Source organism: Mirounga angustirostris, unplaced genomic scaffold (genome assembly GCF_029215605.1).
Source record: "Mirounga angustirostris isolate CCGP_5_RB_7025 unplaced genomic scaffold, mMirAng1.0.hap1 SCAF_4, whole genome shotgun sequence".
Taxonomy (NCBI): domain Eukaryota; kingdom Metazoa; phylum Chordata; class Mammalia; order Carnivora; family Phocidae; genus Mirounga; species Mirounga angustirostris.
In genome coordinates, this window is record NW_026991712.1 from 85,794,124 (window position 1) to 85,809,324 (window position 15,201).

At 40.8% G+C, this 15,201-nt stretch overlaps 1 protein-coding gene across 31 annotated transcripts in view; it reads right to left on the reverse strand.

The window, feature by feature from the left end:
- LOC123841128 (histone H2B type 2-F-like) overlaps positions 1 to 15,188 on the reverse strand; it is a 25,159-nt gene extending 9,971 nt beyond the window's left edge. For 8 of the 31 annotated variants that reach the window (XR_010410723.1, XR_010410722.1, XR_010410721.1 and 5 more), the window contains exon 1: positions 13,910 to 15,188. Coding sequence is in view for 25 of the 31 variants with exons in the window: in XM_064588435.1 (XP_064444505.1) it covers positions 13,910 to 14,286 (377 nt within the window). In the remaining 6 variants the exon portion in view is untranslated. Of the gene's footprint in view, positions 1 to 499; positions 1,103 to 1,146; positions 1,993 to 4,643; positions 4,663 to 8,507; positions 8,596 to 13,326; positions 13,384 to 13,584 lie in introns of those variants that run through there. The other 23 variants (XM_064588441.1, XM_064588439.1, XM_064588431.1 and 20 more) reach the window with 20 other exon arrangements.
- Positions 15,189 to 15,201: the final 13 nt, after the last annotated feature.

The following is a 15,201-nucleotide window of genomic DNA, read 5'->3' on the forward strand; positions in this document are numbered from 1 at the left end:
CTCATATCAGTGAGATCATATGATACATGTCTTTCTCTGTTTGACTTATTTCACTCAACATAATACCCTCCAGTTCCATCCACGTCGTTGCAAATGGCAAGATCTCATTCCTTTTGATGGCTGCATAATATTCCATTGTATATATATACCACATCTTCTTTATCCATTCATCTGTCGATGGACATCTTGGCTCTTTCCACAGTTTGGCTATTGTGGACATTGCTGCTATAAACATCGGGGTGCACGTACCCCTTCGGATCCCTACTTTTGTATCTTTGGGGTAAATACCCAGTAGTGCAATTGCTGGATCATATGGTAGCTCTATTTTCAACTTTTTGAGGAACCTCCATACAGTTTTCCAGAGTGGCTGCACCAGCTTGCATTCCCACCAACAGTGTAGGAGGGTTCCCCTTTCTCCGCATCCCCGCCAACATCTGTCGTTTCCTGACTTGTTAATTTTAGCCATTCTGACTGGTGTGAGGTGGTATCTCATTGAGGTTTTGATTTGGATTTCCCTGATGCTGAGCGATATTGAGCACTTTTTCATGTGTCTGTTGGCCATTTGGATGTCTTCTTTGGAAAAATGTCTGTTCATGTCTTCTGCCCATTTCTTGATTGGATTCTTTGTTCTTTGGGTGTTGAGTTTGATGAGTTCTTTATAGATTTTGGATACTAGCCCTTTATCTGATACGTCATTTGCAAATATCTTCTCCCATTCTGTCGGTTGTCTTTTGGTTTTGTTGACTGTTTCCTTTGCTTTGCAAAAGCTTTTTATCTTGATGAAGTCCCAATAGTTCATTTTTGCCCTTGCTTCCCTTGCCTTTGGCAATGTTTCTAGGAAGAAGTTGCTTAGGCTGAGGTCAAAGAGGTTGCTGCCTGTGTTCTCCTTTAGGATTTTGATGGACTCCTGTCTCACATTGAGGTCTTTCAACCATTTGGAGTCTATTTTTGTGTGTGGTGTAAGGAAATGGTCCAGTTTCATTCTTCTGCATGTGGCTATGGGATGTACCAAATCTTAAAGGTTGTGTAGAAGCGTTGGCAGCAAAAGATGTTGACAAGGCATAGCCAATGAAATAGGAGAAAAACAGAGAAGAAGAAAGGTCTCAAGAAAAAAAGAGTGATAAACTATATCAAATTCTCCTGAGAAGACTATTGGATTTGGAGTGGGATTGCATTAAGTCTGTAGATTTGGGGAGTGAAAATGAAGGAGAGAGACTGACATCATTATAATATTGACTTTTCCAATTCATGAACATGGTATAACTCTCCATTTTTTATATCATTGTTAATATCTCTCAACAATCAAATCAAAAAGGATTTTCTCCCTAGAAGTCTTGTTCATCTTTTTGTTAGATTTATTCCTAGGTTTTTCATTTTTGTAAGTTATTGTAAATGGTATTGTTAAAATCTTAGGAAGTGATTATTACCAATCTCATAGTTATGATAATATAAAAACTGAAAGACCCTAAGAGAACTGTCTATTAAGGTTGGCAATGGAAAGCAAGATGTAAAAAGAAAATTCTAGTAAGTTGAAAATCTGGGCCTCCATAAGGTCTTTTAGGTAAAGACTTCCTTGTTAATGCACACTGGCAGTCAAATGAGAGCCAATAAAATTGTCTGCTGTCCTTATCTTATTCCTCATTTCTTGGTTTGTTTCTAATTGTAGGGTCCAAATCCCTAAAAGGTCATCTTTCTGCCTTCCCCATTTCATCTCCGTATCACACAAAGTACATGTTACTCCTTACCTCCTCCACTGAAGGATAAATTGTGAAGAGGGAGCATGTGTTAAAGGGAAAGTTTCCCAAACATGATAAGTGAGTTAATGGAGATAGAAAATCTCTAAGGAAGACTAGAAATAATCGGTTTACACATTCTGGAGAAATAAATTCCCCAAGTGTGGTTCTCTCTGAGAAGATAATTTTGAGGAAGGCTTGGCATGATCTCCAGTGAATCAGCTCTGGAATCCGGCTGTGACTTTGAAGACCATTTCTTCTGAAAGGGCAGAAAAAGGCCTTAGAGAAGAAATAGGCATTTGCAACAGGTTTGTAAGAACCATATTTATTTTAGAAAATAATCATTTCTTTCTTTTTTTTTTTAAATAATCATTTCTTAACTTGAATTCAATCACATCTTGAAATTTCACAGGCTTTGGGTACAACAAACTAAAATTCAAATCTTAACCCTGCACTTAACAGCTTCTTGAATTGCAGTTTCTTATCCCAATTACCTTTCATTACACTTTGAAATCTGTATTGTGGCCCATGATAGCTAACATCTATGGATTTATTTACCAAAAACTCTTTTATTTGCTTTGCAGGGCTTATTTCACTTAATATATTTTTTTAAGACTTATTTATTTATTTTAGAGAGAGAGGGTAGGAGGGAGGGGCAGAGGGAGAGAGAGTCTTAAGCAGACGCATGCGGAGCATAGAGCCCGATGCGGGGGCTCGATCTCACAACCCTGAGATCATGACTTGAACTGAAATCAAGAGTTGAATGCTTAACCAACCACACCACCCAGGCACTCCTATTTCACTTAAACTTAATAGTATCTGTTGCTGTCTTTGTCTCATAATATTTGCATGTGGCTTTTAATCTTTTTTCCATTATCTTGATCAATTTATATAAATATCGTCTCTTCCCTCAATGTCTGGTGAAACTCTTCGGAGAGTTTCTCTGCTGTTTTTAAGGGTAGGTCTTTGCCTATCTTTTCAGTTTCTCCTATAGCTATTTTTATTCAGTCATTCTACCTTTCTTAGGGCAACTTTGATCACTTGTATTAAAAATTAAATATTTTGTCTACATTTGCAAATATATGTGTCAAAATACACATACCACTTAAAATATCTTCTATATTTAACATTGCTGATATTGTAGTGTACTTTTTCTCTTTCAACATTAAATTACTAAAGGATTAACCCTTTAATTTTCTTTCAAAGAACCAGATTTTGGCTTTATTGATTAATTCTATTTTGGGGGAATGAGGAAGTATGATCTATTCATTTCTGCTTCTATCCTAATTTATTCCTCTACTTCCCTCCTGTTTTGGTGTCCCTTTATTAGCTTTTATGTTAAAAGCTTTACTTCATTATTTTTAATAGTTCTCATTCTCTCATAAATGCATTTTAAAGCTATGACTTTTCCTCTGGCCTCTTAATATAAGTTTTAATATATAGTGCTCTCTTTGTTATTGTAATCATATTGTTATTATTATTGTATTAATATTGTATTATTTGTTATTATTGTATATAATTTTAATTTTTTTTCTCTTTAGTCCATATGCTATTTCCTAACAGTATAGATCAAGGAGAATATTTTTAGTTATGTCCTTGCATTATGATTAGTGAATGGGTATCATATAGTTTCAACTTTTCAACACTTGTTGAGCTTTCATTTGTCATCTTACACGTGGTCAGTTTTTATCAGAATTTACGAATCCAAAATGTACATTTTCTTTTTTTTTTTTTTAAAGATTTTATTTATTTATTTGACAGAGACAGAGACAGCGAGAGCAGGAACACAAGCAGGGGGAGTGGGAGAGGGAGAAGCAGGCTTCCCGCCGAGCAGGGAGCCCGATGTGGGACTCGATCCCGGGACTCCGGGATCATGACCTGAGCCGAAGGCAGTCGCTCAACCATCTGAGCCACCCAGGCACCCCAAAATGTACATTTTCTACTCTGGATACAAGATGGTGTGGGTATAAGTACAATTATGACTAATTTTGTTGACCGCATTCTTCAGATCCTCTATATCCTCAACAAGTTTTAATCAACTTGATCTGCCAATTCCTGAGACTCTGCTTTTCTCCACTATAAATGATTTGCATATACTAATCCAGAAAGATTGATCTATTATGCCCCTTTCCCATCTAAACACATCCCTCAATCATAATACCATGAAATACACCTCCCTTAGACAATGAAAAGGTTTCTTAGGTTTTTTCTCTAGGCCAAGGATTGAAATTCAAGTTTTACCTTGGTTAACTCTCCTGCCAATCCTAAAATTGTGTTCTCTACACACACCTGCTATTTCTGAAAAAAAAAAAAAAAAAAAATTCACTTAAGAATAATTTCTTGGGGGGGGCACCTGGGTGGCTCAGTCGGTTAAGCGACTGCCTTCGGCTCAGGTCGTGATCCTGGAGTCCCGGAATCGAGTCCCACATCGGGCTCCCTGCTTAGCAGGGAGTCTGCTTCTCCCTCTGACCTCTCCCCTCTCATGCTCTCTCTCATTCTCTCTCTCTCAAATAAATAAATAAAATCTTTAAAAAAAAAAAAAAGAATAATTTCTTGGGGGAACCTGGGTGGCTCAGTTGGTTAAGCGTCTGCCTTCAGCTCGGGTCATGATCCCAGGGTCCTGGGATCGGGTCCCACATCGGGCTCCTTGCTCAGCGGGAAGCCTGCTTCTCCCTCTCCTTCTGCCGCTCCCCTTGCTTGTTCTCGCTCTTTCTTTTGCTATCTCTCTCTCGGTGTCAAATAAATAAATAAAATCTTTTTAAAAAAAGAATAATTTCTTAATTATTGATAGTAATGTGAAAAAAACCAACAACTATGAACAATTCAACAATTCAAACACCGGGGGAAAAGTCCCCTACAGAGACACTTCAATAAGCAAAATAATTTTCCTTCATTTTTCATAGTGCAGCAGGCAGAGGAGTGAAGAAGCCTAAGGAAACAAAGGTATATTCACTTGCTGGAAGTAACCCTAATATATATAGGTTAACCAGTATGCCTTTCTCTTGCTCATTATTCTATGTGTTATAGTGTGGGTCTTAAGTCTAGACATACCAAACTAGATGAAACACATCTCCAGAAAGAAATTCAAGTAGTTTAAGGCCCAACCCTAGGATTGGGAATTATATTAAGAACACTGAACAACATTTGCCCAGGGTTATATCTGTGGTGTATCTGAACTGTTTCACACTCCCTCTTGGCCTAAAGAGTTTTCTTTTAATGCATTTGAAATCTTAGAATCCTACCAAGTGGAAACTAAGACTTAGACAAGACTCAAACATCATTGCCTACAAAAACAAAGCTGATGTATTTAGGTATATTCTGTTCTCCTGAATGTTAAAAAGATATGATATCATAAGAGTGGTATGGACTTCCCCCAACCTTCTGGTAATTTATAATCACTGCTCTTGATCATGTGAAGCAACAGAGAAAATTTGCTCCTTACTTCATTTCACTAATCTGTGTTTTCCATTTTTTTGTCACAAGACTCCTTCTTCTGGATGCCTGGTATTATTCAAGTACCAAGATCAATTAAGATCTCAATCTCGGGGGCGCCTGGGTGGCTCAGTTGGTTAAGCGACTGCCTTCGGCTCAGGTCATGATCCTGGAGTCCCGGGATCGAGTCCCGCATCGGGCTCCCTGCTCGGCGGGGAGTCTGCTTCTCCCTCTGACCCTCCCCCCTCTCATGTGCTTGCTCTCTCTCAAATAAATAAATAAAATCTTTAAAAAAAAAAAAAAAAGATCTCAATCTCGCTCTCAAAATAATCAACCAGTCCCAAGCCACTACCTCTTTACTACCTTGAGACAGTAGGCCAGCATCCAAGTTTGGTCCCCAAAGGTCAAATACTGGAGAACTGCTTAAGCTCTATTATTTCCCTCCTTTGGTCTTTCTGGCTTTGGTCATCTAAGCAAAGTTCCTTGGATTGGCTGATAGTGAGACTCTAGATTCTTATGCCTCTTTTTGCTACAACCATCTGAAATATATCACCTATTATATAATGTGTTCTTGGCCAAAGAAAAGAAATCTTGAGGTCTCAGAGCTATCATCTGCCTTGTTTGCTACTCCTTGGACAACTATAGTTTACATAAGAAAGTCTTCCTTATATTCTTGGGAAAACTGTGGTTCCTGAGTAGGTGGCAAAAACAAGAGCTTCATCTTGAAAATACTGAGAGGAAAAATGTGAAATACTTTAAATAACCAGAAATGATTGACCCATAAGTCATCAACCTGGCTCCACCAAGCCCATTTTAAAATTTCTGATTTTAACATTTCCCAAATATTTGCCTATTCTCCTTTTGGTTATAAGGTGTGTCCTTCTCTGTGCTACCTCATAATGTGCCCTAAATCATTTTTATTCACTTGGCTTGCTCCTGGGTTAAGTCCTTAAAATTCAGAGCTTTCAACTCAGAAATTAGAAATAGGAAAGAAGTATTTAATGGAAGTATTTCATTTTTCCTAAAAACATTGATGGAAAGTATTGCAAACATAATATGATTTTTTAAAGGTATTTGCCAGATAATATAGGTCTTTATAGAGCACTGGTAACAGACACTATACATAAGGTCTTGTTTTCTAATTCATTTTTTTTCCTATCAGGACATATAGCAGATATTGAAGGTTCTACAGAATAAAAGTCCCAACAAGTAAATTGTGGAATTGTCTTCTTGGATGATGTTTTAGAAAATGAAGGTCTTATTGCTCTAACATGTAGGGAGGTGACTCTCAAATCACTAGAAATACGCTCTGGAGGTACAGTGTACCTGCAGGAAGTGGCTTTCTAACCATAATCATAATGAAATACTGATCAAATATTTACCATGTTCCAGCTACTCTAAATGCATAAAACATATTAGCTCATTTAATCTTCATAACAAACCTATAAGGTAGGTTCCATTATTTTTTTCATTTACAGAGAAAGAAATTGAGAGTCAGAGGAGTAAAGACACTTTCCCAAGGTCATATAGCTCTTAGGTGGGGAAACTGGGACTCACCGCTAATGCTCATCACCACACTGCCTTTTCAGCCAGTATATATATATATATTTTTTAAGATTTTATTTATTTGACAGAGAGCAGGAGAGCACAAGCAGTGGGAGTGGCAGAGGGAGAGGGAGAAGAAGAACCCCTGCCCAGCAGGGAGCCCGATGTGGGGCTCAATCCCAGGACCCTGGGATCATGACCTGAGCTGAAGGCAGTCGCTTAACCAACTGAGCCACCCAGGCGCCCCCCCCCCCCTTTTTTTGAGTAAGTTCCATGCCCAGCGTGGTTCCCAAAGCAGCAGGGCCTGAACCCATGACCCCAAGATCAAGACCTGAGCTAAGACCAAGAGTTGGGCACTCAACTGACTGAGTCACCCAAGTGCCCCTCAGGCAGTATCTTTTGACTTTATTATAATCAGTTTGCTGGAAGGGGTCCATGGCTAGAGACCAGGGGTGGATGGTAACATAGTAAGAAATAGTATTTGGTCTCTGCCCCTGGTTCCTGATACAAAGCTCCTAAATCTCTTGGAATTTCCTGGGTAATGGGAAGTGTCTTTTGTTCTGAAGAGTTGGCTTTTGGTGGGCTCCTAGGAAGCTTCAGGATGAAGACTGGTCACCAGAAAGGCCAAACTATAATTAGAAGCTTGGAACTTTTAGCCCCCCCCCCCCCCCCTCCCGCCCCATCCTCCAGGGAGGAGAAGGCCTGGAGATTGAGCCAATAATCCATGATGTCTACTTGATAAAGCCTCCATAAAAATCCCTAAACTATGGGGTTCAGAAAGCTTCTGGGTTGGTGCACACATGCACATTTCAGGAGGGTAGACACTGCAACTCCACAGGGACAGAAGCTCCTGCACTCGGGACCCTTCTGGACCTTGCCCTGTGTACATCCTCACCTGGCTGATCATCTGTATCCCTTCCTATATCCTTTATAATAAACTGGTAAACATGTTTCCCAGAGTTCTATGAGCCATTGTGACAAATGATCAAATCTGAGGAGGGGTGAGAACCCCTAATTTGTAGCCAAGACTGACAGAAGTGTGGGTAACCTAGAGACCCACTACTGTGAGTAGTGTCTGAAGTGGGGGGAAGTCTGTGCCAAATCCAGGAAGGTTAATGTTAGAATTGCTTGGTGTGGAGAACCCACACATTTGGTGGCTAGAAGGACTGAGAGTAGTAGAGGAAACAAAAGTTTTCTTTTACCCTCTTACTGCTTCTGAATTAGTGTAGGTTAGTATAAATATCCAACAACTTATACTGTGAAGCTTCTAAACTGATTTGTGGACCAAGGTTGTTGCAACCTCACCTAGACCTTCACTCTATATTGTGCTGTTCCTCATTCAGAGGGCAAAAGATTTCAAATTCAATAATTTTTTTATTAAATCTGTCTTCAAGCTCTGCCATCCCTTTCAACTACTTGTCCCTCATCAATCCATTCATCTCATAAATATTTACTGAGTGCCCACTATGTTCCAGATGCAGTTCTAGATGATGGGGATAGAAAAATAAAAAGTACCTTCTTTTATAGGACTTACTCTGGGAAGGTAAGAAGAGAGTCAGACAATGGGTCAGAATACAGCCTAAATTATTGTAACAAATCTTTAAAAAAACAGTGGCTTAAAGAAGATACAAGTCTGTTTATCTCTCATGTCATAGTCTCAGGGCTAGGAGAGCACTTCAGCCATCCTTATCACAAGATTTCTGTTTCTGGGTCAGAAGTGGTTGCCACGGTTCCTGCCATCATTTCTACAACTGAGCCAGAGGAAAGGGAAAGAAAAAAGGCAAGGGAAGTACATACCTTTTCCTTTTTAGGGCACAAACTTGAAATAATATATATCACTTCCAGTCACATCTCATTGGCCCAGAACTTTGTCTTATGGACAGACCTAGATACAAGAGAAGCTGGTAAATTAGCCTCTAATTGAGAAGGCTTGCACCCAGAAAGCACTGAGTTACAGTAAGCAGGTAAGAATAGTTTTTATTGGTAGGAGGTTCTGATTCAGTAATAAATAAATAAACACATTAGTATCAGATGGTCCATGGAGGAAAATTAAGAAAGGTAGGGGAATAAAAAGTATCATGAAGTTGGGGGAGGTAGAAGTGGGCTTGTTATCTTATATAAGCTGCTCAAGGAAGTCCTCAATGACAAGATGGTAAGGTACCCTTTGAGCAGAAACCTAAAAGACATGAGGAAGCCAGTCACGTCAGTATCTGGGGAAGAGCCTTTCCAGAAGAGGAAATGGCAAGTACAAAGGCCCTGAGATAGCAGGGCCTTGGCGTTTTCTGGAAGAACAGGGAGACAAGTGTGAGGAAGTGGAGCAAACAAAAGGGAGAGTGGGAAGACAGGAGGTGTACGCCCGCCATCATAAGGATGTGGCCTTCACTCTGAAGCCGTCGTTGGTGCAGGTGGTGGTGGTGGGGGGTGTTCCAATGGGGAGAAGAGTGTGGGAGTAACAGGATCTGACTCATGTTTCAAGTTTACTCCAGCTATTTTGTGGAAAGCAGAGTGAGAGGGTAGATGGCAGAAGCAAGGAGACCAGTGCAAAGGCCGTTGCAAATATCCTGAGGATGTGGCGGTGGCTTAGGGCAGGGGGCAGCAGTGGAAGTGTCGAGGTGTGGTTGGAGACTTGACATATTTTGAGTCAACAATATTTTCTGATAAATCATAGGTGACTAAGAAAAGGCTTATTATTCACTCACCCTATCATAGTCACCTCCCCAGAGAAAATTAATCTCACAGGGAACAAGAAAATCAAATTTCTCTCAAGCTAGGACTATGGTGAACAAAGTTTCAGCAGGTTTGAGATGCTGTGAGCCAAGAACAATGTGACTTGAATTGTTGTGTAGGCAGGAGGGGCAGCCAGAGCTTTTCAATGTAATGACGTAAAATCGTCTGTGAGAATAAAATACTTAATGGGATGCCTGGGTGGCTCAGTTGGTTAAGTGTCTGCCTTTGGCTCAGGTCATGATCCCAGGGTCCTGGGATTGAGTCCCGCATCGGGCTCCCTGCTCAACAGGGAGTCTGCTGGTCCCCCTGCTTGTGCTCTCTCTCTGGCAAATAAATAAATAAAAAATCTTAATTAAAAAAGACAATTTTTAAAAGAGATATATTAAAGTCAAAGGAAAATGTTACAACCTGGATGAGGGGTGCAGAATTAATGATCTCTAGTCACAGAATATAGAATGATGGAGAATTTCATCTACCAAAATCAGAAAAATTGAAAGAGGTTACAGAAAATTGGATAAAATGAAAACTTAAAAAAAATTACCAGAGGACATTTGATATATTGGTTACAAACAATATTCCAGAGGGACCTCATGGAGGACACCTATATATCCCCATCACCCATATAGGACTTGGCACATGCAAGTTCTCCTCATGGAATGTTCCTGAACCCTCCAGCCAGATGCAACCTATCATTCTCCTTAACTCATAACATTTCCTTCTTACCCCCTCTTTTGGGAATAACACATTTCGCCTTGAATTGTAATTATTTTTATACTGGTGTAATCCCTTCTATTAGATGTATTTACATCTTTTTATCCATCTCATTGTTTTGCTAATATTATATGTTTGATATATTTATTTGATTACACATGAAAAGAAAACATGCCCTGCTTTTATATTTCAAAAGCTTGTTCATGTTGGCAGTATGGGATCTAGAATTTTTTTTATCAAGTTTTCTATTTTTGCCAAATCATATGATGGCTCAGCTATAGTTACAAAATGTAGGAGAAAATCACTATCTAGTAATTCTCCAAAATAGTCTTTTTCCTGCCTCAAATTGACATCCTTTCATAACTCCTACTTTATGCCCCTCAAAGAGATCATATAACACTTCCCAACTGTTGTTCTGTGCTTGAATTATAGTCATCCGAATTTAAGTGCTTTTTTTTTTTTTTAAGATTTTTATTTATTTATTTGACAGAGAGAGAGACAGTGAGAGAGGAAACACAAGCAGGGGGAGTGGGAGAGGGAGAAGCAGGCTTCCCGCGGCGCAGGGAGCCCGAAGTGGGACTCGATCCCAGGACCCTGGGATCATGACCTGACCCGAAGGCAGACGCTTAACGACTGAGCCACCCAGGCACCCCTGAATTTAAGTGTTTTGACTCTTAGATCACTTCTAGGAAATGCACCCAGTTTTAAAATGAGGCATTTGTCTAAAAATTATGACAAGATTAAACTGTCATGTTTGTAAGTGTATATAGATACCACAATCCATTCCCCAGTCCTTGAAATAATGACTAACCAATCTTAATGACACTTGACCTGACCCAGACCAAGCCCATTTGCAATGCTCACTGGATCTGATATTTAAAGCTCCTTATCTTCATACCACAAACTTTTTTCATCTTCTGGAATGCATCTCCCTCCTCAACCTTGCTTGCAACACTGGAAAAGCAGCATCTAAACTAGGCTGAAAAAGCTCCAGTAGAATCCCATCATTTTGGCCCATGAAGGGAAGCAGTCAAGTGCAGTACTCTATCTGCCCCTCTTAGGAGTTTTTAATCTCCAACAGTTGTTTTAAGTGGGTCAGTAATTATTATAAATGAGTGTTTCAGGTTAAAGGAGCAGGAAAATTTAGGAAAAAGTGGAGGACAAAAAAGCTAATTGGAGTACACGAACTTACCACCTTCAGACCAATTTTCTAGCATTCTCTGGTCTGGGCAATCAGTCAACAAACTTTCACCAAGATGCTATTTTTTTTTTTTTTTTTTTTTTTTAGATTTTATTTGAGAGAGCATGAGAGGGGAGAGGGGCAGAGGAAGAGGGAGGAGAGTGAGAGAATCTCAAGCAGACTCAGCAGCTGAGCACAGAGCCCAACTCAGGGCTTGATCTCACGATCCTGAGATCATGACCTGAGCTGAAGCCAAGAGTCAGTCGCTTAACCAACTGAGCCACCCAGGTGCCCCTGAGATGCTATTTTATAATGGACTCTAGAACAGCCTTTGTGGAAGTTTTTAAGAAGTATTTTTTTTTAAGAAAGTAAACCCTGTCTTCCATTAGAAGACAAACAACATGTAAAAACAATGAAAAAGAAATTAAGGAAAAAGACTAACCAGTTCACAAAGCTACAGTTAATTGCAGATTCATTGTGCAAGGAACAAAGAAAGCCTTACGAGTTAAAAGGAGAAAGACTATTGTGACCTAGAATGGGATGGGAAGGCTTAGAACGGGCAGGTAGACAGGCTTGGAGTAGTTGCAAGAGCAACAGAAAGTACTACGGTTTAGAAGGGCCACCTAACAAAAGCACAAAGGATGAGAAACTTAAGAGGCATTATAAGACAGTGGGTACTGCATTTTGGCTCTGCTAGAGATCTGAGGAAAACAAGCAATTGAAGGGAAGTTTTGGTGAGATGGCAGAAGGCCTTTAGTTTCAGGATAAGGTGTTGGGGCTTAATCCTTCAGTCATGAGTAATTAATGCTAGCTTTCGATTAGGTGAGCCAGTTGACAATGCTTTAACAACCTCCAAAGACCATGAGAAATAAGGGTCACTCACTAGTCCTCAGGCAGAAGAGAGCCTTCAGGATCCTAGGGGAGGAGACCAGATGGTGTCTCTGATGGTCCGATAACTTGACGGAGAAGACAGACACCCTGGCCTTTTCACTTATTAACTTTTCCAACTATAAAATGTGCTGCATAATGATTTCTTTTCTTTCACTGGGAAAATAAAATTCTCAGTGAGTCATTCCTCTCGCCAGGGAAAATGACTCAGAAAATCTTCATTTTCCAGTGAAAAAAATCAGACAGCCCATTTTATGTAACTTTAATTGGATGTAAATTTGAACTCTTACATTATAAATAAAATTCACTTTAAGCACAAACTTGTCAAGCAAATTCCTTAACATTTATCAAGAACGGCTTAATTTCAAAGCTTGATAAGTGAACTGGAAACTATGATTTTTTTTTTCTTTTACCTTAAGGGTACCTTTGGTTTGGTGGAACATTCACCAGCCTCTGTCGGGATTAGTCTTGAGTTATGCAAGTTTGAACTAAGGGGTCTTCAGAAATTCATCCCGTAGGTTAGCTGTGGCCATTTGCACATCATGCGCCCCCAAATTTTTTTAATACACCTGAGAACACTAAAAACCACCTATCAAGAAGCTCCAGAAGCGGCACCTGGGAATGTTTAGCAAGCACCAAGGTGGTATTTCCTGGTTATAACCAGGAAACTGTTAGAGAAGACAAGTTCCTTGCCCTGGAGAAGGTAATTTTCCTTTGGCGCGTAAGTAATCACAGTAAATCTGCATTCTGCTCGGCTTTTCACCAAGAGCAGTAACATTGACTAGGTGGTGGGGTGGAGGGAAGGTTTGGACCCAAATGAGAATTAAATCCAAATCCTCACAGAAGGAAAGTCTGGGCGCTGGGTCTCCCTGCTGCCCGCAAGGACTGAGGTTACAGAGATGAACTTTTGGCCTTGGGGGTTGTCTTATGCATTTTGGTATATTTATCAACATCCGTGGCCCTTATCCACTAAATGCCAGTTAGCATCCCTCTCCAAGAAAAAACTTTGTCTCCAGGTATTACTAAACGTCCCAAGGGGTGGGAGGCAAAAATCTTTACCTGGTTGAAGGATTGGGCTAGGGAGGAAGTTAAGGATAGATCGAGACTTACACGTAGGCCGACAGACTAAACCATATGGCTTTACTGCGCATCGTTCGTGACAGACACCTAGAAACGTTTACAAATAGAACATTAAGGTGGTGGGAGTGGGGAACGGAGGGATTTCCATTTGTACACTAAGGAAAACCTTCCAGCTCGCTTATTTAAGAAAAACCTTGTGTTGACATTTAAGGGTAGAGAAGTATAACAGCAACACCCACCAAAACCGAAACAAACTTTAAAGTATAGCAAACCTGCTTATTCAGTTACCTGTATCTAAGCTTCCATCTCAGACTCCGTAGAACTAGGTAGAAACCATTTTGAGGACTAGTTTTTTGTTACCAAGAATCGTGCCACTAGGTGACATCACCGGTCTGTAGGAGGTTCCAGATTTTAACAGCCAGGGCAATCTTTATCGCGGTCCTAACTTAGCCCCAAACCCAAATGTTTCCGAGAGCACAGGCCCACCCTACCTAACCAAAAGCCCAATCTTCTAGCAAGTGTTTACAGCCGCTTAGTGTGACAAATAAAGTGGCTCTGAAAAGAGCCGTTGGGGTAAAGTAACTGTCCTATTGCGTCCTTTGCGCGCCCTTACTTCGAGCTGGTGTACTTGGTGACCGCCTTGGTGCCCTCGGACACGGCGTGCTTGGCCAGCTCGCCGGGCAGCAGCAGGCGCACGGCCGTCTGGATCTCCCGGGACGTGATGGTCGAGCGCTTGTTGTAATGCGCCAGGCGGGAGGCCTCGCCGGCGATGCGCTCGAAGATGTCGTTGACGAAGGAGTTCATGATGCCCATGGCCTTGGACGAGATGCCGGTGTCCGGATGAACCTGCTTCAACACTTTATACACATAAACAGAGTAGCTCTCCTTGCGGCTGCGCTTGCGCTTCTTACCGTCCTTCTTCTGCACTTTCGTAACAGCCTTCTTGGAGCCCTTCTTGGGAGCAGGAGCCGACTTTGCTGGATCAGGCATTTTTGCAAGAAGAAACGCCACACACCAGAAACGATCCGGACTACTTCCAAAAGGCTTGGTTACCCGCTATTTATAGAGCCGGTATGCAAATGAAGGCTCGCAAGGGACTGCATTTTTATTGGTTAATTTCCAACAATGTCGTCATAAGGGGGTGGAGCCCACATAAATAATAGCTTCGGCTCGCACTTCCTTAGTGGCTAGCAGAGTAAATGTCCTTTTAGCCAATCAAAGTGTTCCATTTCAGGCTAACCAATAAATTCTGTAAAAGTATAGTTTCACCTGTTTGGGGCGTTTGGGGATGGTTTTCATTTTCTCAATTGTAGACTTGTGTACCGAAGAGATCTGAAGGAACAGCTAAAGACAACTTTCTCTTATTTTTGCACCATTTCCCTACGCTTTGTGGAAGTGTTTTGCTTCTGGTTTTAAACCCACATCTCAAAAAAAAAAAAAAAATCAGGTGTTTCCCTCAAATTCCTGTTTGCGCCGCCTATATTATGCAACGAGGAAAGTATTAATTAAGTCATTGCCTATACAACTCCGAAGACACAGTAGCCAGGAAAAGGCTTCAGTATTTAAACAGGGCCTTACATCCGGCTCAGTTCTCTTAACTGTAAAATCTGGTTGATAAACCCAGATTCCCATCCCAGCCGTTATCACAAGCTGACATGACGGCCTTTCCACTTAATTCCTGTATCTGGGTTCGTGCCAACGTTTTGTACTAGCAGCTTGTAACGTTGCAAACAACTGGCAGAGCAGGGTCCTCCCTCTTGCAAAGTTTTTCTCACAGAAGCTAGGTTGACGCTCCAGACTTTTAGTAACTTAGCATGTAAAAAGCGGGTTTGGCAATAAACGACCTATAAACCGTCTCAGCTGTTCCCTCTAGCGCGCCAGCCGACTAAAGGGTAGACGTTGAGC